Source organism: Lynx canadensis, chromosome D1 (assembly GCF_007474595.2).
Source record: "Lynx canadensis isolate LIC74 chromosome D1, mLynCan4.pri.v2, whole genome shotgun sequence".
Classification (NCBI taxonomy): Eukaryota; Metazoa; Chordata; class Mammalia; order Carnivora; family Felidae; genus Lynx; species Lynx canadensis.
The window spans coordinates 3951129-3978806 of NC_044312.2; the positions used below are offsets into that span (position 1 = coordinate 3951129).

Here is a 27678-nt window from a genome sequence, read left to right on the forward strand (position 1 = left end):
TTATTCAGGTTGTTAGAGCTACAAGAATTCATTTCCTTCAGAGATCACTATTGGGTATTTCATCTCAAAAAATCCTACTTGGATCACCAATTAGTCATGGATGGCGTAACAAGCTTAGGTTTCTTTCTAGAGCATTTGTTACTTCTCTCTTCCGCGGAGCCCCTACCCACTGGGCAACCCAGGCTCACCCCTTTGCGAGGGCTCTGACCATACGGTTCAAGTAGCAAAAATGAGCGATATTTAGAGAGTAGCATAGGTAACGAAAAGTTGTATCCGTGGTACACACCACAGTAACGGAAAGTCCCAAGGTCAAGCAGGTGTCAAAGAGAAAGAGAAGATAACCTAGTGGTTATCAGTTCTCATCATGTTCACTCACCAGTTAATCCTCCAGGGTTTAAATTGTCTCTTCTCTGCCACTTGAGCTTTTCCCAAAAGGAATCTTCTCCCATGTGTCTCGTACACTTTCTGTGGAGTCAGTATGCATCCAGGTGTCTGGAAAGTCTGCACTTGCCTCTGAGTTATTTTACTTTCTTACTGCGAACACGTACAACAGACGTCCAGGTTCCGGGGCCCGGGGTGAAACACCCATTCTGTCCTAGCTACCAAAGCTCCTTAGACAAGCAGAAGGATTCACCTTGAACCCGTTGTTGTTGTTGTTGTCGTTGTTGTTGTCATGTTCTCTGCACACTTTGTGATGGACTTGTCAGGAATAAGTGTCCTGTGGAGCACTCACGTGCGGCCTCAGTGCACCACCAGGAGGTGGCCCCAAGCGCAGATCTCCCCGCTCCTGGCAGGTGCTCTCCCCCTGTGGCACCTGTGCGCCCAGCGAGTCCATTCCGTGGTCCTCTGTGGCCCTTCTGCTGGGTCCTGCCAGACTCGTGTGCGTGGAGTTGAATCCACGGGAATGTTCTTCCAGGCATATCCCATGGCCGGCCGGCACCAGGATTACCTGTGCTGTGTGGTGACATGCCAGTTCATGAGCCTTGTCCCAGAGACCCTAGAAAACCCCGGTATCATGCAGCGCTTGCAGGAGACCCTTTGCCTACTTCCTTCCGGGAATCGCCGAAAGGTTATGGACCATCTCCAGGGGTAGCAGACAAAGCCCAGGTCTGTCTCCTCTGTTCACTATCCTCTTGCAGACGTCACAAGTACCCTCATCGGACATCCCAGGTCTGGCCTCCCTCACATCTACTTTCACATGCAGGAGGGCCCCCTTGTTTCTCTCCGTGTTGCTTTCCTTTTGTAGAGTTAACTCATTCAGGGTCACTTGCATAAGTAAAACATTTCGTAAGAACGTTACGCAGAACGAGTTACACGAGTGGTGTTTCAGATCGGTGTAAGGATGTCGTGGCCACATATTCCTGTTGCAACAGCAGAACAGCCACTTAAAAAACTAACGATTTTGTAGGATGTCATCAGGTATGCTACCAAATACAGCTTAGAGGAATTGTGGGGGCAAGACTAAAACACGTATGATGGAGACTGATCATACGATATGAGAAGAATTATACTCAAAATGTTTATTTTGAGAGAGAGAGAGAGAGAGAAAGTCTGAGTAGGGGAGGGGCAGAGAGAGAGAGAGAGAGAGAGATCTAACAAGACTCTCAACGCAGGGCTTGGACTCAGAAACCAGGAGATCATGACCTGAGCTTAAATCAAGAGTCAGATGTTGAACCGACTGAGCCTCGCGGGGATTCCCCTGATATGACAAGAATTTTTCTAAGCATGAAACCAAAGGCTAAAGACACAGAAAAGATACTTTTATGGGCTACAAAAAATTTAATACATATATTGCAATGAAGTACCTTGATCTAAGTTATATAATGAAAACAGATGCTGAGTAGGGAGAATATTTGCAACATATGTGGAAAATAAAAGTTAATATTTTGAATATATTTGAAAGTGCTTACAAATTAGTAAAAAATGAATTCACCGTATGGAAAATACAGGCAGATTATAACAGGTTATGATATTTAAAAAGCCAATGTAGCTATTCGTTTTACAAAAATAAACTGAATACAAAGAGATCTAATTTTCTATAGAGCAAATTGACAAAGATAAATGAGAATAAAGACACACATGGGCTGTCCACCATCCATAGCTGCAGAAGCTGTCACACAATGTTGGTGACAGTAGAAATTTGCATGGTCTTCCTGGAGAAAAGTTGCACAAAATACATCATGACCGTTACAAAGAAGGGTACCATTTAGACCAGCAACCCCACTTCTCGAAATCCATCTTAAACAATTAAGGTATCTTCTAGGGTTTTTCTTCAAAGATGTTCACATAATTCATCAAAGTTTTAAGCCGTGTAAACCTGGAAACAGTACAAACAACTCTTAAAATAATAAGTAGATTGAGTAAATTTTGTTATTTTCATATGATAAAATACTAGCAGTCATTAACTAATTTTTAATACGTAAGATAAAATGAAAAGCGTTCATCCTTTCCTTCTGAGTAAAAGAATCATAAAATAGTGTTTTATGGGGCACCTGGGTGGCTCAGTCGGTTACGTTCCGATTTCAGCTCAGGTCATGATCTAAAGGTTAGTGAGTTCAAGCCCCGCATCAGGCTCTGTGCTGACAGCTCAGAGCCTGGAGCCTGCTTCAGATTCTTTGTGTCTGTCTGTCTGTCTCTCTCAAAAATAAATATTAAATTTTTTTTTAAAAAACATAGTGTTTTATATTACCCCATTGTAAAATAAGAAAAATATTCTTCATCAAACCATGTCTAGCAGGGCATATATTAAGAAAAAAATAAGACTAGGTAAGAGTGGAGGTAACTTTCCTTAATTTGGGGATTCTGTGTTTAGATACTAATTTTCCTATGGCTAGTTTATATATCACTTGTATAATGAGAGTGATACAACTAATAAGATTGCAGAAATAAACACCTCCCAGTAGTGAATCTGACTTCTGTGTGTGTGGGCGTTTATGATGGAAGCTAAGTTCGTTCCCCTAGAAGGCACTGCTGGTGAACCCTCACTCGCCCAGCGGGCAGCATCATGACTGCAGTGCAGTGCCCACCGCAGCCCTCCAGATGCCCCCGTATCAAGCTGCTGGCCGTCGGGTGAACCAGCGACCTGAGGGTATACGGGAGTGAGGCAGCCTCTGTGTAAGAGCGCAAGTGCTTGAGCAACGTCCCAGATTCCACTTTAATGCCAAATATTTTCCTTTCCAAACGAACAATCAGATACTCTTTGTTTTCACAGTGTAGATCATGTAACATCTTACAGTTTTCTCATGACACTTTATTTCATCAGCTTGAGAGATGGCATGATTTACAAGGAAACACAAGCCCCAATCCCAGAACTGCCATGACGTGTAGAATTCACCTGAGTCCCAGTTCCATCGTCTAGAAAACAGTGATAAGCCGGATTACCATGAATGTTAAATGAGATGCCCTTTAAATATTTAGTTCGATGTCAGGTACATAATCCCTCAATAAGTGCTCACTAGTATTTTATTCATTTTTGTAATGGATAATCACAGTAATGCAGCGAGGCAAACAGGAAAGTGTCCTCATGGTAGAGATATGGAAAACGGGCTCAGAAAAATCGCTCAGAACAAAAATGGAAGCTGGTGTCTTAACGATCATAATATCTGAGAATTGAATCCACTGTTTTCCAAAAGCTGTGTTAGAAATTGGAAGTAGAAAAAAATCACCGTATGGGCATAGTAAGAAATAAATGCCAATTTCCAGATTTTTGTGTGCGCACTGGATTGGAAAATGTCATCAAACAACGGGTTTCTTCTTTCCCACAAACACAGACAGTATGATAGGTTTGTTACAACTGGAAAGGGATAAAAAAAAGAAAGACTGTTTGAAATTTGCAATTCATAATATTAAGGCTTGGCCAAGTAATGAGTCCGTGGCACCATTCCAAAGGAAACAGAAAAGGCTGCAACGTAGCAACTCTGGCCAAGAAATTCAGAAATTCAGCCATAAGGAAAGGCAATTAGGGCTCCCCCTCTGCCCCAGCCCACATCCTTAAAGCTTCACAAGATGCATTAACCTATGTGTTTTCATGTGTCTTTTCTCTTTTAGAAAGCAGAGATTGCTATCGCCCCTCTGACAATCACTTTGGTCCGAGAGGAGGTCATTGACTTCTCTAAGCCCTTCATGAGTTTGGGCATATCTATCATGATCAAAAAGCCTCAGAAATCCAAACCAGGAGTGTTTTCCTTCTTGGATCCTCTGGCCTATGAGATTTGGATGTGCATAGTCTTTGCCTACATTGGTGTCAGCGTGGTCTTATTCCTAGTTAGCAGGTTCAGTCCGTACGAGTGGCACACAGAAGAGCCGGAGGATGGAAAGGAAGGACCCAGCGACCAGCCTCCCAATGAGTTTGGCATCTTTAACAGCCTCTGGTTTTCCTTGGGTGCCTTCATGCAGCAAGGATGTGACATTTCACCCAGGTGAGTCTGAAAACCTCAGTTCCTCACCGATTCCCCAGTAATCCTTCGTGTCGTGCAGAACATCTCTATCCAGGTTCTTGTCCCGGAAGCAGAGCTTTACTTGCAACATACAAAAAAACTTGCAGTTCCCAAATTAATCTAAGTATATTCATGGCCAATTTCTCCAACTTAGCGCCAAATGTGGAAACCTCATAAAGATGAAATTTCCCGATGGAAAAGTAACATGCTACCCGTGAGAACCCTCAAAAAGCACTGCGGTATTATTTCCTTCACTGGTTTGACAGATGGAGACAAAAATCTCAACTGTAAGAACAGGAATTCATTTCCATTTGTCTCCTTTTCAAAATCAAATGTCTTTGTTACTATGGCTGTTGTTCAGTTTTTTTTTTTAATTAATTTCGAACTTGATTTACATCCCATGCACCTTACAGGAGATTTCTGCCACATAGTTACCGAAAACCTGAGTCAGGATGGTGGGTAGCAGGTATACATTGTTCTATCTAACAATACAAGCTGTGGGCAGAGTTCAGCTATGTGCTGTGTTAGTTTAATAGAGATGTTTTTCAATATCTCTGGATTCATGCCTCACTTGCTTTGGATGCCACTAAGACATTTTCAGTTATGTTTGCCAAAAACGCAGCTAATCTCCCGTTACAAGAAAAATACCAAATTTCTCCTGTAGGAAAAAAAAAAATAGCAGAAAGTCGGAGAAGCTAAGAATTGAATTTAAATAGTGACTCATATCATCATCGCAAATATACAGATTTTTTTTTTTAAGAAATGTATGCTTTCTCAAAAGGAGACATTTTAGCCACAAGTCACTTGATGTTCCTTAAGACCCAGGAAAACTATAAATGTGTTTAAATTCCACTGACATATGCATCTGAGTCAATAACTCTGAATTAATGAAATGAAAAGAAAGCAAAGTAAATCAAGTAATGGATTTGAAAACCAGGATGAAGCAAATGCCAAATTAAAACCAACAAGTGCCACTAATACAATACTGATAAAAAAGGGAGAATTTTAAGGCTAGAAATGTCATGGAAAATATGAAAATTTGTTTCTTACTTTACAAAATTGTTTAAAGACAATTTGTCCCAGGAATTTTAAATAGTTTGATGGTCCCACTGAGTGATATCAATTATGAAAATGACCTGGATTTTTAATTCATTCCATCCCCGCTTTTCCTCTGCATCCACATCACCCACACATCTCTGATAGCAGGGAAAGGGTGAGGAGAGAACTTTTTTTCTGGAAGGTTAGCGTCGGTTTTTAATGCCATCCTGCTGTCCCTTGACAGGTCACACGCTCAGGTCTCATGTTGGCAGTGGCAGAGGGAACATTTTTACACCGGAAAGTGAAGATGCGTTAGGACATAGCCCATCCTCCACTCAGATCAGTAACGCTCACAAATGAAATTATCAGAAAGGAAATCTCAAACTAACAAAATAGCCCTCGACTGCAGTCCCTCTGAGACCAGTCTGAGGCATCATCTGGCCCAGCCAATGGCAGGTGCCACTTTGGCACATGCCCCACCCACCCTGGCTGGGCTCTGACTGAAGGTAATCACAGGTTCTGTCATAAGGGTATTGATCAGATTGTGTCAAATCTAAGACCTCTCCCAGTGTTAAGACGTATTGCTATTTTAGGTACCATGGAGAGAGAGAAATAATGTTGCCCATTAAAGCACATGACTGTGTTTTATCTCCTGGCCTGTAGGCTGCATCCTAATTCCAGAGATGCTAAAATGTAAAGGGAGGAGGGTATCACTGGATTTAAGTGCATGTTCCTTTTCTGTACCTGAAGGAAATGCATTAAGTCCCATGTTTCTGCTGACTAAACAGTAAAAAGGAAACGTTTTCCATCTTGCCAGTGGCATTTCTAAATTCACTATGCCATGAAGGGCATCAGATTGTACTGAAGTCTAGAATCATTCTTGAGTAGACAGAAAATGAAACAATATTTGCGGTTGTTGCTTTCAACGTACATTGGGAATCGATGGTATTTCTTTTATTTCTCTATGTTGGTTAGAGAAAGGAAAATGTGCATTATCTTCTCCATGTTCAGATCCCTCTCAGGTCGCATTGTTGGAGGTGTCTGGTGGTTCTTCACGCTCATCATTATATCATCTTATACCGCTAACCTCGCTGCTTTCCTGACGGTAGAGCGAATGGTCTCCCCCATAGAAAGTGCGGAAGACCTGGCCAAACAAACAGAAATTGCCTATGGAACATTGGATTCAGGGTCAACAAAAGAATTCTTCAGAGTAAGTTAAGGGAAACACCAACGGTGAAATGTTCGTAATTTTGAAGCTCAGGCCATTTTTGCCAACAGTCATTCTATGGGCTGTAGCCATGGTAGGTTTTACACATACAGTAGTAACTGCTCCGTTTAATGCCAATACTCCTACTTGGATTTTACAATCACTTTAATTTGCAAAATCTAATTGACTTATTCACATGACAAGAAAGACTCAAGGAAAAGTGACAACAAAAAGGTAATTAAAACAACTTTATAATGTAACTTATCCAAAGGATTCCAGTGTTGGTAATGCTATGATGATACTGCATCTGGGAAGATTGAATTTGTGTGTGTTTTGGGGATAAGAGCGTAAAAATGAACGTAAGATTTGTTGTTTTTTTTTAGAGAATAAATTTAACGTGCTACGTTTGAAACCCTTAACTGCAGGTTATACTCCCTTCTATGAGGTATATATAGTCTATAATCTATTCTGTAACAGTGGATTTCAAAGCAATATATTTGCTCCCTCACAAGATAATGGTAAGAGAACTGTTATGTTCCTGGACACCTTTGTAGGGCTTTGTATGTGCTGACTTCTCTGCTTTGTGGATAAAATTGTTCACACTGCTAGAAATTTACATATGGCTATGATCCCTTTTGTTTTCCCTCAGGATGGCAGGTATTTGGGAGTTTTTGTTTCTGTCTTTCAGTTGTTTGTTCCATTAGGAGGATGGATTTTTGATTGGTGAAACTCTTTTACTCTGCTTCTGCTTAATCCAGAGATACATACTTGGTAATGTCTGGTCAGAGATAAGGATTCATTTTGTGATTTCAGAACCAAATCATTAAAAGGTAGTCAGAGTGACATTTTCTCAAGTGTTTACCAAAGTAATTAATGAGGACATTTTATGTGTACTTTCAGTTGGTTAGTGACAGATACTTAGTAATTCAGAAGACAAGACAGATTTCCCTATTTTTTAAGGTTTTGTGTAAAAATAACGATCGCCCTTTAAAGGAAGTTCACGCTTACGTGTATAGGACATGAAAGTTTGCATTGTCATTTTAAATGTATATGCTTATCATTTTCCCACTCAGCCTGAAAGTTAAAAACAACAAAATGCCCTAATCCTTAAGCTGGCCTTAAGTTTCATGTGCTTGGAGTTTAGTAAGAGATTTCTCTTTTTGTACAAAGATCTGATTGTGTTATCCTTATAAACTACAGATGTTTACATAATACTAAATTAAGAACAAACCACACAAAAATTCTGCCAGACGCATCACTGGGCATTGTTTAAAAAAGAAACCAGGCAAAAAAAAAAAAAAGAGGTTAGAGTGGGAGAGAGCCAAAGCATAAGAGACTCTTAAAAACTGAGAACAAACTGAGGGTTGATGGGGGGGGTGGGGGAGAGAGGAAAGTGTGTGATGGGCATTGAGGAGGGCACCTGTTGGGATGAGCACTGGGTGTTGTATGGAAACCAATTTGACAATAAATTTCATATATTGAGGAAAAAAAAAAAAAGAAACCAGGCTGTGAGCAGTGTCTTCGTCAACAATTTGGAACATTGCCAATAGATATAATGAAAAATTAATGGTAATGAGAGTATTTGCAGATTTTTCTAAAACTATAAATAATAGTCATAGCAATAGATTTTATTAACAGTATTCTATGGATACATTTAACTAAGCAAATTTTTAAAATTTACTGAGTACATCCCAGTCTTTAAAAGTTACTGATAGAAACATACTGCTCTAACACATTTTAGCATAATTTCAGTACCTTGCCGGAAATCTCTAAGTTTGTAACTGCTTCCGTCCAAAAGTAAGTAGGTAAAATTCAGTGACTGTGCCCAGAAACCATTACGTGCATGTATCAAAATAGAATACAAGTTTGTGCTATCACTTGCATTTTACTGGAAAAAGGTGACTGATTTTCATGGAAATCAGGCAAATATTTGCAGGTTCATCATCCTGTCTTGAGTGATAAAGGAAGAAAGGTCATGTTGATTCCCTGAAAAAAAATTTCATAAATAACTCCCTGTGAAGCTCTCAAGCATCAAGCACCCTGAAAATGTTTATTTTTAATCTTTATGGATTTTTTTTTAAGTGTCCCAAATTCTAAAAACTGGTGAGGTAGATAAGAGAGTATGTTGATAAGAAATACAGGACTAAGGGAAGCTGTTTGCTGGCTTTACAGAGCCTTTCACACAGGCTGTGCAATCACCGTGCCCCGTTTCCTTTCTCTCCCACCCCACTTCAGTTTCAAAATGGAAAGATTTTCTTAGAAGTGTAGGTGTTTATTGTTGCCTGAACCCTAATGGGACAAGAAAGCCCATTCCCTGACCGCACACTTTCAGGAATGCATAAACTCGGGTTCTCTGATAAAAATCGAATTCATTTCCTACCCTGTGCTCTCCCCCCTCTCCCACGGATGATGACCTGGTTTAAATAAACCATTTTGTGTGACGGGTTGAGGAAACAGAATGTGAAGGGTATTTTTGCCCTTGTCGAAAATGTTTCCTCGCGGGAACACAGTAATGGTACATCTCTCAGCCCCACTGAACTGCCTCGGGCAGTGACCTGTACTCAGGGCTTCAAAAAATGTTGCAGTTAAAATCAACTGGAGAAAGAATTAGGCCATGGGGGAAAATTACATCTGAATTCACCTGTTGCCTTGGGCGTGCCTCATTGTGAAGCTTGGTATGTTTCGTGTTCTGTGCTCCCAGTTCAGCATAAACACAGAGGCGTTTAAAGAGAGTTCCTATTTGTCACTTACCGACAGCCTTCTCTGTAGGTACTGAGACATTATTATACACCTGATTTGCACATGCTGCTTTTTTATTTCAACGCAGATTTTACACTGCAGCTGTTTCAGCCATCGGGGAAACCACGAATGCGTAAATGGGGTGGATTACTCTCTCAGGGGTTATAAGATTATCAAATCTTGTGAACATCAGCCATGCTGCATAAGCGACTAGAAGCGGGAAATAATGCACCTGACAACAATGTACATATGAAGTATAATGCGTGACATGTGTACATATTTTCTCTTAAAAAACGGGAATGGCAGAATACTTCATTTTTGAGAAATTAAAAGCACAGCATAGTTTTAAAACTCCAAGAATGATTTCAAGTAATAAAATAGTGCTTTAAATAAGTAAGCCTCCTATTCATGGAGTTTCACAATAAGCAAATAAATCTGAGATTATTTTTCTAATCTCAAAGAATGACTTTTATATTATCTTTGCTTCTTACCTTGAGCCTAGTCACTCCCCAAACCTAATCTTTAAGAAGATGTGACAGTTGAAGATTTTAGGGACTTAAAATCCCATTATCACTGCATTCATGAGTTTGCTCGGTCTGCAGAAATTTCCCTTTTAACCTGTCTCATCAAATGTATAAAGGTTTGCTTACCCTCACTCCTTAGCAGACACCTCTTGCGGTCACAGATAAGGCACAGGGATATTATTTCCGTCTTTCCCTTCTTGAATGTCCCCCCCCACCACCCCCTTCACCATGTGAACATGATCTTATCTATGCCACGCGCCTTTAACTCTGAATCAGAATTCCTAAACATTCGCAGAGTGACAGTGTAATTTTTTTTTCCCCCAAAAGAGTTCCTTTCATTATTTGTCTAATTTCCCACCGGGCTGCTGTACCTTTACAACTTCTGTTATACATAAGGCCTGCTAAGTTTGGCGCAACTACATTTGGATTCCTCTTTCTTCTGGATTTTAAAGGAATTAATTTACCTTCCTTTGCACTTAAGGTGTATGTAATTCAATGTATTTAAACAAATGCAGCAGTAATTTTCCTCACGTGAATATTGTACAAATGGACTTCTAAAAAATATCAGTGGCCTAAAGATACTTTATTCTTTTAAAAAGGAATCATTTGTTTTACTATTTCATTGCACTCTGTAATTGTCTTCCTCATTGTCAAGCCCTGGAAATACTCTTTTTCCACTCTGCTGTGTTAGTTTTGTTTAGCGGTTCTGATCCCTTCGAGTAAGATGCCAGACACTGACTGGAAAATTGCCAAGTAACCACCCGAACTCTCATGTTCTTAAAAGATTTCAGAACACTTTTCAATGAAAACGATACCCAGGTTTTATTTCTTTTGTTTTCAACGTAGTATCCATGAAGTATAAATGTATGTGGACCTCTGTACCTTTTTCGGTGACACGCACAAGTCGACGTATTTTTTAGGGTGATTATACGCCTAAAACATGTCATTTGCCAACATTTCTTCCAGTTGAAATTATCAGAATGAATGCTTAAGGACTTCTGTATCCGGTGATCCAGACAGTTTAGGATTTTCAGAGATCAGAACTCATAAAATGGAAGCGTTAGCTGTCTGGAAGACAGCTCTGTTATTGAAGACAGAATGAAGGGGGCCAAGCAGCATGGCCTCCTTAGTGGATCCCGAGGTTGAGGGTTCTGAGTCCAGATCCGCCCCTGGCCTGGAGCCACAGACAATATTTGCCGTTTCATTTAGTGTCGGCATGCAGTTTCCTCATGTGTGGCTTTCTATAGGCACAAGCAACCCGACGTTACCTGAACACACACACGTCCCCCACAAGCTCTATGCCACTGAGATATGTTTAAGTGTTAATAACGTAAACACACTCCATGGGATAATACAGGATGTCCCTTCTCCATCTTGATATTTATCCCCATTTGAATACACATTGGCATAAAGTATCTGTTTTTTATAGTGTTCCAGTATGCACATCTCTTACTGTTACATAGCATACTGAGTACTCCATTCCCATCTTCTGAAACCAAAATGTTAAATCCAACTTTTATCAACATCTTTCTCTGTCGACCTGAATCATTTGATTTTTGCCCCAAAGACGTGTCTTCTAAAGTTTGCTCTTCAGGGTATTTGTTGATAATTGGGAATCTGTCATTTTTCGGATCCTATATTCTGATAGACAAAGGAAGGTCAATGTAAAATGAATATAGATGGTACTCAGGATTTGCTCTCAAATGAAGAGACTTAAGTCTGAATGAGGTCTCCATTAATTTTTATTTGGATCCAGATACAAAAGGTCAACACCTTGCTATTGGGCAAACACTCGTACCAGAAAACAAATCTGGTACATCTGAGCATCATTGTATTATCAAACATCAAACACGAGGCAGGCTTCTCTGACTCATTAAATATATCCCTCTGGGACATTTGAGTTCATTTGGAAATATTTTTGCATTTGAAACATCTGTATGGATACAAGATCTAATATGAATACAGATACCAGCACAAGGATCTAGATAAATTAAGTAGTGGGAGTAACTTAGATGGAGCCCAAATGGACAAAAATGAATTTCTTGGCTGAAGTCAGGGTATTAGAAAGACTAACTCTCTAAAATATTTAATAGGAAAACAGGAATCACTTTCTTTGTTTTTCAGGTTTTCTGACTTTTTACTTGAAAATAATTTTTTTATTTTTTATTTTTGGAAGTATAGTTGACATACAACGTTACAGTAGTTTCAGGTATACATCACTCAGTGCTCATCATGACAACTGCACTTGACATCTGTCACCATACGTTACTGGACAGTTACTATATTCCCTACAGTGTACTTTGCATCTCCATGACGTTTCTAACTCGAAGTGTGTACCTGCAGAGAGAGAAGGAATCACTTCTAAGTTTAATGTATGTTCTACTTGGAGATTTTATTAGAAAAAGTCTAAAAACATTGGGTGGACCTAGAGTTTGCCCCTTGTGCTGTGGTCGTTTGGTTTGTGCCCCTCTTCCTGTGCCCCTCTGCCACTGACTTGGTCTGGACCGCTCTTCCTATTCGACTTAGAATGCTTCACGTGTACAACTCTGAAGCACGAGAGAAGACAAAAATGGCACAGCATAGTAACACCCCTCGTTTGCTACAATTCAAGTGCCGGATTAAAAGGAGTTTTACAGAGCTGACCTCAAGTCTAATCTGGCCCTTTTCCGGTTTACCATGAATGTGATAGAACTCTCGTTATGGCATTCTACATTTAAAAATAAAAATTATAGTACTTTGCTCTTTAAGCGCTTGAGGAGGGTAATTGTTTATGACAGGCAGGCCCGCTCCTTCAGGTATGGCTTCTACATGTCTGCCATTTCAGTGATTTCCTAAAATAGTTGGAACAGGCAGTTTCCTCGCTGGAGGGCAAAATGCTAGCAAGGCGAGACTGGACAAGGGAAAAAAAGGTACTTAACAAGGCTTTCTCCGTATGTGGGTTCGGTCGATATTAACATGGTGTTCCCTTCTTTCCTGTATTTAATTTTATTTTAATTTCCTCCAGAGATCAAAAATAGCAGTGTACGAAAAGATGTGGACCTACATGCGATCGGCAGAGCCGTCCGTGTTCACGAGGACTACAGCTGAGGGAGTGGCTCGTGTCCGCAAATCCAAGGGCAAATTTGCGTTCCTCCTGGAGTCCACTATGAACGAGTACATTGAGCAGCGAAAGCCGTGTGACACGATGAAAGTGGGAGGAAATCTGGATTCGAAAGGCTATGGAGTAGCAACGCCCAAGGGTTCCTCATTAAGGTGGGTGGGATAGTATAACAATAGAACATGTGTTGTTATAGTATTCCACCTTCCCTGATGTCCCCGACAGACGTGTTTGGTTTTGTGTGTGAACGTGGCATGTCCGTCCGTTTTCTTTTCCTCCATTTCATACGTTTTGATCAACAGTCAGGTAATTTTTTTTTTAATTTTGGAATAATTAATCACAGTTGACATGTATATCTTTTAAGGCCATATAAAAACCAAACTGGTTGAACACTAGCTGCTTCCAGTGGGCCGAAAACGTGGGTAGCCGCACTTCTGTGTCTCATCAACTCTGTCTGGTCACTAAAATCTGCGCTCTCATTTTGTCAGTTAACAATTCTACATTTTCTCATTATTTTTCCGCACTCTGCCTGCCCTCCAGTTTCTGAGTAAGAGAAAACCAACCTTTTCCTAACAAACCACTTTTTTGTTCTTCTCCATTTCAGTGTTTCGTTTTTCACGGCATCATTATATTTCAGATCCCCGTGAGGTTGTATGGGTGCTAACTCTGTAACCGCATCTGTTTATAGATGCAGTCGCTATCGGCCAGAAAGCTGGGCTCTGACTCTATGGTGCTTACTCCAGTCACACTCTCGCCCATTGCAAAGGGAGTGTGGCCTAAGTAAGATCCGTAAAATCAGACCTGACGACAATGTAGAATTGCTCACACAGAGACCCCTGCAGTGTGAGTCATGAGCAAAGCATCACACATGTGGATTAATACCGTCATCATTGTGGTATTAATCCACATGTGTTAAAGATGAGACTTTCATTCTGAAGGAAATGTTGGTAAAACCTGCCCTTTTTACCCTTTTGGTCCTGGACATAGAGGATTCACATGTTTATGCCCAGGAGGCAGAATTTCCTCTTTTCCTTAAGCAATTAAAGGCTGCTGTTGAATCGTTGGGGCTAGAGCAAAGCCGGAGTCAGAAATGACAACTGACAAATTACTCTGGTCTCAGTGCTGCTTAGGAGAGATTCGTACAAAGCACAGATTCAAGAAGAAGTCAGAATCTTTGCTAAAGGACTTAACCACGAACCTGGTGTTGAAAAATGATGTCTCTGGTAAGCCCTTGAAACGTGAAAATAATGAGAACTGAGCCCAGTAGGAATGAAAACAATATAAAAATTACATGATTGTTTTCATTGGTTTGACAAGGGAACTGCAGCGTGCTTTGGATGTGTGTCTTGGGAGGGGTGGGTGGGGGTAACACAGATAGAGGAAACAAATGCTAGTCCTGGGAAGGTTGTATTAAACCAGTATTTTGTGTTTGCAAGCAACACCGTGATAACTAGTGAGGACTTTCATGGTATGTCCAAAGGGACAGTTATCAAAGGAGAGAGAACAGAAATTAGCCAGTCGAGTCCAGTTTGGGTGTGGACCCTGGCCATTGTGAAGTCAGGCTCATTTGAACATCCCTCCCGCCCGCATGAAACTGGAGAAATGTTTAGGGAGAAAGCCAAACAAATAAATTACCCACGATCAGACTCTCCCCCAAAATATTTCAACCACTCAGAAACCTAACCTGGCTTCAGGGTATTCGGTCTTGGAGGGTATATTTTGCATGATGCGGTGTAAAAATCTGTGATGGCAGGGAAGCCGCGTAGCAAAGAAATCGCTCCTGAAAGAAGTACCAGCTCTCAAAGCAGTAACATAAGTAATGTAAGAGAAATAGACGGGGAGACGGCAGCGGTGGTTGATACATACGTCAGTGTTCAGACCACTGATCACATTCACCGGATGTCGCTTTTTCTTAATTAATTCTCTGTGGGTGTAGCTGCCTTGTCCTCTGTCTTGTGTCTGCTGATAAAGTCAAGTTCCAAGGACTGCATTTGGCCCTCAGATACGGGTGCGCCTGACTCCCATTGATGGCAAGAGAGAGACCCCCCTTAAATGTGCCACTTTGTCAAATCCACACTACGGGGATTGTGTGGGGACGAGCTCAAGGCCTTCGTCTGTCTGGAACTGTATAATCATCAGCTATTGGCTTCCCCCGCCTTTTCCTGTCCTTCCCTGGATCTTGTTAATGAGTCAATTGTTAGACCCCACTTCCTGGATGGAGAGTTTCTTTATGCACTTTGTTTTATCTGCGCCACAATTTCCTGAGCAAGCTGGCCCCTGCATGCCAAAACCACAGGCATTCTGTCCTGTCTTGGCGAATACTGGAAGGGCACTGAGGGCTAACCAGCATGCACCTTACCCCTCACCTCCTCACTGCCCCACTCCCAGCCCTGCTACACGGGAACGGTGGGGAGAGGGGTTACGGGGCGGTGGGGGGGGGGGGGGGAGGTGTCATTAGGCTTACATTATCATTCTTATTCCATTAGGATCCTTGTGTTTGAACAGAGGCAAACTAATAAAGAGATGGACTGATAGTCCCCCTCTGTATGAATGATTTAGTTTGTAGAATCAAATCCAAAAGAATTTGAATTTATCACAGCAAGATCCAGAAAGCACACCTGTATCAAGAGTGTCTTTGAAACCTTTCTGCCTTATTTGTTTTCCGATAGGTTCTATTTTTTTTTTTTTTAAGTGTTTAGGTTAATACTTCTGGATACGGTGAGACTTGTCTGTTTCATTGTCATTAGTTACAAGTTTCACAAACTCTGCTGTTGTGGTTCATAGGGCAACATGAGACTTTATGAACAGGAAAACTAGTCTTCTGTGTCAGAATGCAGACAAACGGCTAACGATCTTATGTTGGGAGTCTCACATTTCCAAACCTGGCTGTTTGGTCCCAATGCTTCAGAATAAATGTCACAGAAAAGAGGAAGAGTATCGTATAGAATCATGATGGAAAGCCAGGGCTTGGGTCTTTAGACTTTAAAACAAATGCAGTCAGGATCCTTACAGAGACCGCTTCTGTCTGGGATAGAAAATATTTCAGCAGGGATGACCAGCACCCGTCTTTACACTAGAGAATAACACCCGGAGGTTCCTCTTTGTTCAAAGAGACTTTATGCCAGACTCTGTTTGCTGGGTTTACAGATAGCTTTCAGTGACGGAAGGCCAGTAGCTATGCTCAGAGGTTGTTGGGATTATTGGACGTTGACATAGATTCATTGAGTTTTAGGTCCTAGGAGGATGCTAGGGCTACTGATGCTGTTGAATGTGGCATCTATGGATCCTGCTATAATAAAAGGAAGCAATTACAGCAAATAAACTAGAAATACTGACCAGCGGAAGAACTTAAATCTCCCTGGCATAGTTACTTGTTTTCCAGAGTCATCTTCTAAAGAAGACTTTGAGTTCTCATTGTGAGAGAAGAGGACAAAACCTCCTGTCGTATCTTATCAACCCCGTCTAATCCCCACACCCTGATACTTGTCTTGAGTCTTCTTTTCACATGAACAGTGCTACTTTTACTACTGTCCACATCCTGGTCTTCCTTCTCATTCCCTCTCCAGTACCTTTCACAACCAGAAACAATTGCAAAGTCCTTCCTCTGGCTGGGAAATGTTTCAAGGTTGTCTTAAAAGACATGCTGTAGACAGCACTGCAGTGAAATCTGTAGTTTAAAAAAATTTTTTTTAACGTTTATTTATTTTGGGGACAGAGAGAGACAGAGCATGAACAGGGGAGGGGCAGAGAGAGAGGGAGACACAGAACCAGAAGCAGGCTCTAGGCTCTGAGCCGTCAGCCCAGAGCCCGACGCGGGGCTCGAACTCACGGAGCGCAAGATCGTGACCTGAGCCGAAGTCGGATGCTCAACCGACTGAGCCACCCAGGCGCCCCGAAATCTGTAGTTTAGATAAAAGGGGCACTGTGTTTACCTTGACTTTACCGTCAATTCAATCAGCTTTGCCCTACAGTAGATACCTGCCATCCTGCAGTTATTTATTGCATAGTAAAGTTACATACTTTGCTACCAAAATACTGTCTTTTCTATTATGTCTATATTACACCAGTTGCTATACTCTTGACTTTACTGTGCAATAAGCAGAACTGATCGATGTTGTTTAGAGCAGATAATAACTTAGTTAATGCAGATGTACTGGCTGCTAAATAGCTGTCAGATGAGAATACCCCTTCTAAAGATACACGTGGTATCTAGTGTCTCTAGGGAGCATAGCAATGGATCACATCTGAAGACTGTCCCTGGCCAAGTATATAAGAAGTTGCATACTTGACCCTAATGTTTGAAGCCAAGTTAAAAACAAAAAACAACAAAACGAGTCTCCTATCTTTTATTATTCAGCAGTGACAATTGTCATTCAAATTCTGCCTTCTCTAAAAATGTTGGCAAGACTGTGTCTAAAATAAGACAAATGCTCTGTCACCCCCCCACCCCGCGCGCGTGCGCGCGCGCACACACACACACACACACACATACACAAATGATGTTTTGAAAGAAAACTGTTCCAAAAGAACTTGATCAGTAACTGAAATCTTGACGAACTGAAGGCTCGGTTGGATTTGCTGACGTCCACTTGCAGGAACCCATGGCAACAGGGGCGAAACCTTTGAAACGGAGCACACGGTGCTTAGTTTACAACAGGCGCTCAGGGCCCCAGAGCAATGGCGTGGCCAGAGGGAAAGTGCTAAGAATGGGAATCAGAGCAACACATCTTTCACTGGACTTTTTCTTTCAGTATTTAATGCCATCCCCAGCCTCACAAGACATTTGGCCCAAGTCTAGTTCTGTGTCAGGGTCGGCAGAGTTCTGTGTAGGCCAAATCGTTCCTTCCACTTCAAAGGATTCTTTAGGGCCGATGCATTAAACTTAATATTCAAATCCATGTGTGAGAAAACGTATTATCCCTAAGGAACTACTTTCTTATGGAGGATTGATGATACGTGTTTATTCATCCATTCAAGTCTATGTAGAAGGTTTAGAAACAAAGGGTTTGCTGCATGTTGTGCGTGAAAATAAAGCTGATGTCTGTTTTTGGTGTTAGTAACAAGTCAACCATTAGTACTTAATGTGGGCATTAGAAAAACTTAAAAGTACAGAAAGTTGAAGCTGAGAGCTAGTATGCCTAGGCAGTGCTTGGCCTCAAGTGAATAAACGTTTCACGTGTTTTCCAGAAATGAGTTGCAGCAGATTGATACACAGTTTTGTTTTATTTTTTTAATTTTAACTTTTTTGGAAGGAGATGTTTTTGTTTATGAATAGCCTTCATTTCTCTTGGTGCCATATGAAAAGAGGCTATAGGTAGCTTAGTTTTGGATATCCCACCATGATTGGGAACATAGTCTGTTGGACTAGGGATTAGAACACACACACACACACACACACACACACACGAGTACACAGATCCCCTGGTCGTGATCTTCTTAATCACTTACCCAGTTGGCTACCAGAGATGCTGGTGTTTATTGAGGGGACCAAGTATTTTGCCCTCACCAACTAAGATGCGCATGGTCAGTGTATCAATGCTGCATGCCTCCATGCCGGGGGAAATAATCCCCTTTAGAATCCGTAGGCCCGTCCTCCCTTCCCTTCTAGGTGGTGAGTCCTGAAGGAAAACAGAAAACTTTCCACTGCCCTTTGAAATTCTACACTTTTCATTCTTGCCTACGATTAAAAGATGCTTCAAATTATAGCTGCCCATGAAGAAGAAAAAAAAATGTTGCATTTGTCTGCATTTCTTGAAGATTCAGCAGGCATTATACATGGTTTCCATTCTTCCCACTGTGAAAAGCGGCCCATGCTAATGATTTGCCTACATGTATTTGCCAGTTCAGTCAACAGATGGTCACTGGGTTCCAACTGAGAATTTGCCAGCTGGTGTTCAGCCTTGTGACTGCAGTAGGTAGAAGCACATTGCAAGGTTTCTAAACTCAGTGTTTTGCTGTGCACTCTCACTCACCATTACACTCAGAAGCCGGACTTGAATCACTTGCCTCAGAAACTGGGTAAGTGGTGGCCATTTTAGTTTCTAGCACTTCAAAGAGGATGCAAGTTGACGAGATAAAAATGCCATAAAAGAGGTTCAACAGCTCAAGCCTTCACGGCCTGATCTGAGGAGAGACCTAAGACTGGACATCAATTCTGACAGTTCCAGGGAAAGCCAGAATTTCCAAACTGTCGTTCATTAGTCCCACACCATTGCCTTATGAGCAAATTCTGTAAAGGTAGAGAGTCTGCAGAAAGGATGCCTGTTTCCCATACAATTCACATTGTGGTAACATGCAGTTAATGTGAGTGCCGAGCCTGTGGCCAGCCAGGTCGGGCAGCCTCAACCTACAGGTTTGACTGTGCTTAGGAGACACAACGTGGCGCCTGAGACCAGGGTTCGTGATCTGATGTGTAATAAACGTGCGGTAGATGAACCTACCCTTACGCTAGTAGCGTATTGAAGTGTTTTCCTCTTGGTGGGTGTCTCGTAGCCAGACAGGTTCCACATTATGTCATCTTGATGCAGAGCAGCTCCCAGAAACAATGGCAGCGCTAAGGACTCGGGTTAAAAGGGCGACACACAGCACCAGGAAGAAGTGCCTGAGGGCTCTGCGTGTTTGGACGCCCTGTTCTGCGGCCCTGGCTGGAAGCCCACGTGTGGGTTCTCCAGAGCCAAAGCTAAAAACGCCAGGTCTGGAGAAAAGACACATCCCCTGGGGGCATTGGCAGTGCCAAGATCTAGAACGAGGCCCAACCAAGATACCTAAATAAGGAGGTAAAGGCCACGTAGTCAAAGCAAAGAATTGAAAACAAGTCCAACACAGAAGGTTTGGGGGTAGGAGGTAGGGATGGAAGGAAAATCTGTGGAACCAGGAATTCTGGAGCTGGGAAGAGAGCGAGGGCAGCAGCTGCGAGCGTACCTGGATGGGCTGCTGGTGTTTTTATATTGAATCACACGTGTTGGTGTGGTCCAGTGCATGGGCTTGCCCACACTGCAAGTCTCGGCCACAGGACAAATGCCCCGTGTGATACTTGTCTCTGCCGTGCGTCCTGCAGCTTCTGCCCCACGCTACACAGCTACTCTTTGGCCCTGTCTATGCTCAGTTATCAAAGAAAAGGTATCAGATTACTGTTCTTCCCTAGAAGACCTCAGGCTGTAGGACCACGAGTTGTCTAGATGGTAAATGCCCTTGACGTTTACGGAGTAGGAGCAGTTCTCAGAACAGCACCAAGATCAAGTGGTAGGGTTGCTTTATTATTATTGTTGTTGTTGTTTTTGCTTTCAGTGCACTGTTTGTGTAGGATTCTCTTCTCCAGACTTAACCTTCCTACAGGAAAGGATACAAGGAGGTCCAGCACAAGCTGCTGCAGAGGAAGGAGCCATTAAAGTTCTCAGAGAGACCACAACTCCTTGTACTCGGAGAGGGGAGAAGCATTATAGCGATGCTGTGGTACATTCCTCCCCTTACTGTCCCAAGTCCCTCGTACCTGAGGGCGTGGAGGTGGGCGGGGGGGGGGGGACTGTGGAAGAGAGGGAAGAGGGGCTCTTTATGCTTGCAGTGATTAGACATGTAAAGAACATTTTAGACGTGCCCATGTGCACACACACACACACACACAGGACCTTGGAGGGAGGATGGCAATCAGATTTACCATAAAACCCCACAATATCTCTAATAAACTAAAAATAGATCTCACTTTATTGTGGAGATGTAATGTACTCCTAGATGCAGAGTTCTATACAAAGCTGTTTTAATGCAGTTTTATACTAATGATAAACACCCACTTAGTACATCTTAAGTAAATAATGGCTTTCCGTAAAAATGAAAATGTACCCATAGCATATGGGAAAGCAGCCATCCGCAAGTTTAGACATTATTGTCTTCCTTTTGTCTCTAAAGATAGTATCAGCCAAGATGCGGTGGGTTTACAATTCATACTTAAGAAAGGGGGATATAAAATAGCTTGGCCATGATTTGGAATGAGCTGGAAAATAGTAAAGACCTTGGTTTAAAATTATGTTCTGTTTTAACTTAGCTAGGAATAAGAAACTGTGGCTCATTTATTTTAACGTTTGTCCCCCTCACCCAATTCAGTCCTGCACTCTTGCTTTCAGAATGAAATAACATACATTTGAGATAACTTTGCTACAAACACCACACACATCTGGCAACATCTGAATAGAAAATGACTCTGCAAACCACCTAGCCCTGGCCCCAAGCCTTCTCTGGAACAGCACTGTATTCGTGATGAGAATATTTTGTAAATAATAATAGTACTGACAGAAGTTAGAAATACTGTCTATGTATTGTTAATCCTCCTTAATATCAGAAAAATCTGTTTCATGGTTGAAAGTAGTTTATTTTAAATGGATAGATTCCATACGCTCTGAAAACCTTAAAAAATCATTGTTTGGACCCATCCACAGAATGAGATATACTTTCTTTTTTTAATTTTTTTTTTATTTTTTTAAGTTTATTTATTTTGAGAGAGAGACAGAGAGAGTGAGCAGGGGAGGGGAAGAGGGAGAGAGCAACAGAGAAATCCCAAGCAGGCTCCATGCTGTGAGCACATAGCCCGATGAAGGACTTGAACCTACAGACCGTGAGATCAGGGCCTGAGCTGAAACCAAAAGTCAGACGCCTAACCGACTGAGCCACCCAGGTGCCCCGATAAACTTTCAAAAACCTTATGAAATTATTCCAGTATGTTCTTTTAGTATCACACAACTCAACAATGAAGAAAAGTTAAAGGCATAAAAATAATCCTAAGTGTCAATTCTGCCTTTCAAAGTTTATAATACCAGGATGTGAGAGAAATATATCATTTTAAATACCACCAACCATGCAGAGTCATATCACATGTTGAAATAAACTAGACTTTCTGTAGCTTACTTTTTTTTCTGGGGTACTCAGTGAAGAAACTGACACACACATAATTTTTCACAGAAATGTTATTCACTCTGTTTTCTCTATGTGTTCAGTCTTTGGGACTTAGCCAAAATAAGAATTAAGTTGGAGTCAGTTAAACCAATGTGACACAAACAGCTCTCTACTTTCAAAGAAAATAGGGGCATATGGACCCCTCTCCATTGTCACTTCACCATACAGAAGATTGCATAGATGGTCAAGAACTACCCATAAGGCCTCTGCTCTTACAGAATTCAGGTTGTGGCCTCTTTGAGGCTGACAGATACGCAGCTTCTGAACGTACTTCTTAAAATGGCAACATGCCAGAATCCTATTCGTAACTAAGAGAAGCCCTCATCAGATACCCAGCCCCGATTCTCCTGTCTTTTCAGGCATTTGCAGCTAAGACCACAATATTTCACAAAGGCATTATCAGCAAGTATGGCTGCTCTACATTGCTAGCGCCTTTAGCACGCAAAGTAAATTTTTTTCAAAAAGGCACGAGAAATAGAAAATGTAGAATGAAACCAAGTATCCAGAGCCCTAAGTCAGCACCCTAATCTTTTAGCTTCTGTTTGAGGCTAGCCGGAGGTCAACAGAAGTCAACGGATCCAGCAAGAGCTGGCCTCAGTGGTCTCCCAGGGTAAAAAGCAAAGGGTGAAGGCTTCAAAAAAAAAAAAGTTGCTTTCTATTAAATGATCTAGCAATGATAGTATCATTTAAGGCAAAGACTCAGTTAATACACCATCTAATTAATGTTCTTTTTAGTTTGTTCACTTTTAAGAGCTCATGTTCAAGTTTGGCTTAATGACGGAACTCTCAACATTACCAAGCAGGATGTTTCTTAAGTGAGACAATAATAGTTACAGTGCAGCACGAGAGCTTTCAAAGCACTTTATTTCACTTGCTCCTTCCCACCCTCTTAGGATGTCATTCTGTTCCATGGGAAGACTCGGTAAATTGGGAGACGTTAGGTGACTTGCCCACTGTCCCACACAGCTGCAATTAGAACTGAGCTCTTCTGACTCTCTCCAGTGCTCTTACAGGGAAAAGAACAAAAGAGAACGTTTTAACATAAGTACAGTTTACGCTGAAAACTTGCTCAGCAGTTTCTGTGATTCTTCCGTGTTTCGGTTTCAACAGCATCCATAAACTCAAGGCGTATTGAGAATACCCACAAAGAGCTCAAGAAACCACTTAACTTATATCAAGAACTAAACAAACGCTGGTTCAGTGGAAATCATTGCACAGAGGTAGATTTCAGGTCAACCAGGATCTCACAACAATTAAAACTGGTCCAAAGATGGGAGGAAATTGGCTAAGATCCCGAAGTCGCTCAAGTCAAAGAGCTTCTCACGTCTCTGAGGGACTGTGCTGGGACATCTGAGTCCCCTTCCCAGCTTGAGAGTCTGAGAATCTGTGTCACGCAGTGGACTATCTTTAGCAGAAAAACCGGCGAATCCCCTTACACCTGTTTGAAGTTGCAGACACTTAATAAGACTGGGGAGAAATTCATTCCCAGAACCTCAATAGAATCTCATCTGGTTTGGGGATCAAATAAGTCACTTCTCTGATAAACAGCTGCTTCTGTAGCATTCTGTCTACACTGTGAATAGAAAGGTATTTAGGGAAAGCACTTCTACTTAAGAAGCACAGAGCTAGAGATAGACATAGGTCCTGTCTGTCTCTATATACAGACTTTTAAAATTATATACTGACGTCAAACTTTTGGCAAGGTACAAATCTGACAAAATTCACTGGATTATGAAAGGGGGAATAAAACAGCAAAAGTGAGACACATGTAGCTTGGATTTTTTTTTTTTTAGAACAAAATGTGTGCTTCCATATCTAGATATGATGAAAACTGACCCAGGTAACATGGTATCCCACGGTGTTTTAATATGTAGTACTTGAGAGGGTGCTTTCTAACGGCACCCTAATAACACCAACAAGGTCAATGGTACTTAATTTCCTTTTGGCCTCATCACAAGTAGCCATCAGTTTATTCTGAAGCATGAAGGCTGCACAACCAGTGGAACTTTATCCAATCCATGCAGTGTCCCCAGAGTTGTTCTTACTCAGAAATTTTCACATCATTTCAGAATCTAAAGATACGTCCTTCCAATGTCATTTAGGTGACTTCCATGGATGAAGTATGTGTTTTATAAAAAGACAGTTTACTGGGTTTTTTTCCAGTTATAACACAGCCTTACAATTTCCAAAAGCACTGTTCCGGGGGGCGGGGGGGGTGCAATTCCCTATTTCTGTGTATATTCTTGGGAATCTATAGAGTTTAGTGGATAAAGGCTGGTTTGTCAAAATAGCCATTTTTAGAATATTCCGTAATATAACGAATGAACATACAGTTCCCAAGGAAGAACATGAGGAAAAACATGTATGCTTATAGAGGGAAGTTTGACTATGCCACATTCACATCATGTAACTTGAAGGTGATCAGAGTTCGTAGGGTGAGCATGATGCTAAAGACACCGTAATAGTACTAGACGTATAACGTGGACTCTGCCATACGGTGTTTTTTCCCCCGCATATTTTCATAATGGCCGTTAGAGTAACAATTACCCCATCCTTCATTCTGACGCCTCTGAAATATATGGTGACAACCCCAAGGTTCCAGAGTCCATCCATTTTCTCACCTGATGTCATTTTGCTTGATAAAGAATTTTAATAAGTTACCCAAAGTTAAATAACAATAGCACATGATCTTGTATGGGTTCAGGCTCATTCTTGGTCTCCACTTTCCTTCATGTCTCACGGAATTCAATCAATTGTCTGGTATTTGATCTGTTTTATGGGAGCCAGTCACTGTCTCTGAAATTATGCCAAAGGGTAACTAGGAACTGACTCTAAACTCAGTTAACTACACGGCAGTCTCATAAAAGACAAAGGAGTTCAAGTAAGAAAAGATTGTATCAGATGCCATAGAGATGAAAAGGAAACAAATCCAACAACTCCTCCATACCAAGCACATGTATACGAATATATTTTCCCCAACGAATCCTTGATGCTGGTGTTACTGTCTCCACCCGCACAGGTGATTCTCCTGAAACTCAGGTGAGGTAGGCGCCCGTCGTTCTCTCATCCCAAGTCCATGCTCCTTCTATTGTGCTGCCTTGTTTCTCTCCAGAGACACCAGGAGTCCTAGTTACATAGAGGTACATTGAGGGAGAAAAATCCCATCTTTTCCCTACTGTGATATCCTGTTTGGAAAAAATAAAACAAGTACATAGTTTCCGATAATACCCCATCTCCCCAACTTTCCTAACCTTCCCTTTTAATATCCCCTTAGGGTTTGTTTTCCTTTTTTTGAAATAATTCTTGTTAACACCAGATTCAGTACGGCCCCAAACATGGTGTTGGCCTGCACCAGGAACATCAGGGAAATGGGTTGAGAAGACCACAGCATGCCTCTGTGTTTTTAAGGAGCTCCAGGGGCACCCCATACACTCTCCCTGATTCACTGCAGCTGCTGAGAACTGCCCAAGCAAAGCCCTTCCGTGAATTCCTCTGCTCTAAGCCAGCCTTCCGTTCGTTGGAGCTCTGACAAAACAGACTGAGAAGGGCAGACACTTTTGTCCCCCTTACACAGTGAACGTTCATTCCCCTTTGGCTTAATCCTTAAAATAAATGTTAAGCTGGATTCAATGAACGCCCCAGTATATCAGACAGTTGGTAGTGTCTTGTGAGACCTGAGGAAAGGGTTGGCCAGAACTGAACTTGACTGTAATACAAGACCATGTTCTATTATTGTTTAACTTTGGGTATTTCTCCCCTAGGAGGAGGACAGAGGAGAACTAACCAGCTCCAGGACCAAGGTAAGAGGGGAGTTTTCTTTCAAAAGAATGGGTTCCATCCATTTGAAGGAAACCCCTCCCCCACCTGTTTTTCAATCCCTTTTTCTTTATACATTTATATTTTTTAACCCACGCATTAGGAAATCAGCTTGCCACCTGTGCATAACAGTCACTTGAACATCCCCTTACAAATGTGATAGCAGGGAAAACTAGTCATATCTGGTTATACGCGAATGCATTTATGTTTTTCATCATCATCAAGTATCAGTGCTAGTCTTCCACTAAGGATCAATCTCTTGCATAGGCCTTAGGAAGTTACCATCGGCTGTTCATTTCTCTACGTGTAGAATACAGATAGTAACTGTTCATCAAGCCGTCATGAGTAATGGGGTTACAGAAATATCGAAATGAAAATCCAAAGGATTTCTATAGAAAAAATAGTATTCTTAAGAATTTTTTACTAAAATAAGCAGCTGATAGAATTTAGATGGTATATAATTTGGAATTGGCTCAGGCTAGATTTTGGGTGTGCAGGCAGTGTAGATTTAATGAGATGTTTAAGGTACCATATGAAAACGGGATAGAAAAATGAGGAAGGGGAGCTGATATTGTCTTGAGCAGTGTTTCTTCATGCTTCTAGAGACTTTCGGGCCTTGGGTATCACTTCTAAGTGGTTTCCATTGTTATCTCTCACGTTCTATGTTGCTGTCCTTGGAAATCATCAGTATTCCTTGTCTTTGGTACTGTTTTCACCTTGGTCCTTCCAGGGGGGAAGAAATCCAAGGCGAGAAACAAGTGAGAGAATTGAAATGCATCCAGAATTTGAGATATCGGAAGAAAGGTAGAACTTTGGGCTCATGAAAGGACAGCTTCTGTCTTCCTGGCCCGCTCTTGTGTGACTCCAGTAGATTTTAGGGAAGCTTGAGGATCAAACAATGGACATACCTGAGGCTCGAGAAGAAAGGGAGCTCAGAAAGGAGAGGAAATGCAGGAAGAATGAGAATTCAGGCGATTTGTTGCCAACAGATAGTTGTCATTCAGAAACAGTTCTGGCTGTTTCCTTACAAGAGGGTTCAGAAGCTCGGCATCACCTTCAACTTGGATCGTCGGGGTTTTTTAATGAAAGAAAATCACTTCAGACGTGTATATTTTTGTTAGAGATTGTTTTCTTCTGAGCAGGAACCTCAGTAGTCATGTGATTAGGAACGTCCGTGAGAAGGCACATGTGAAATAGCAACTTGATTTTAACTTGATTTAACGCAAACTATTTTTGTAGCCGACAGCATCGCAGTGGTCACCAACCAGATACAGAAACCTAAGCGCTCGGCTTTCTGCAGATATTTCATTTTGTCGTCAGACGTCAGATAGAACCTAGTTTTTACTTTCCCGCTCACTGACTCCCCTAAGGAAAAGCACAGGGTATATTTGAGGCACATTATTCATTCCTGAATTTTAAGATGCCTGATGTATGGCTTGCCTAAGCCGTGACACAAAGAAGGAATATTACCATATTGTTACAATATCATTTAGTGGACCAGTTATGTATTAGAATTTGATATCCACCCTGACACTAGTTGTGTCAGGCATATTTGTTGTATAATTTGAATTTTATGAAATGCTCCACGGTAAGCCCATTCGGGGAAAGCACTGATGCTGGTTCTGTGGTGATTCTTTTAGGCAAACTGCCCTGGAGATGAATCACCGTTATTGTTTTGTTGTGTTTTGTTGCTTTGTAAACAGAATAGTATTGATCTCCTATCTATCAATTACATGCAGTTTCTTAGGTACATTAAAAGTAGCGAACGGAAATGGTAGCTTAAGAAGTTACCCAAGTACTTCTGCTGAGGAGCAAGTAACCAAAAGACCACGTGCTGTGGTCTAGTGTGAACACCACTAGAGGCAAATGTAGGGGAAA

At 41.5% G+C, this 27678-nt stretch overlaps 1 protein-coding gene across 4 annotated transcripts in view; it reads left to right on the forward strand.

Annotated features, from left to right (window-relative positions):
• The window catches only part of GRIA4 (glutamate ionotropic receptor AMPA type subunit 4), a 408729-nt gene that overhangs the window by 356133 nt on the left and 24918 nt on the right, over positions 1 to 27678 (forward strand). For 3 of the 4 annotated variants that reach the window (XM_030332393.1, XM_032594963.1, XM_030332394.1), the window contains exons 11-13: positions 4048 to 4418; positions 6486 to 6684; positions 12949 to 13196. In XM_030332393.1, the coding sequence (XP_030188253.1) occupies positions 4048 to 4418; positions 6486 to 6684; positions 12949 to 13196 (818 nt within the window). Of the gene's footprint in view, positions 1 to 4047; positions 4419 to 6485; positions 6685 to 12948; positions 13197 to 25745; positions 26665 to 27678 lie in introns of those variants that run through there. The other variant, XM_032594964.1, reaches the window with a different exon arrangement.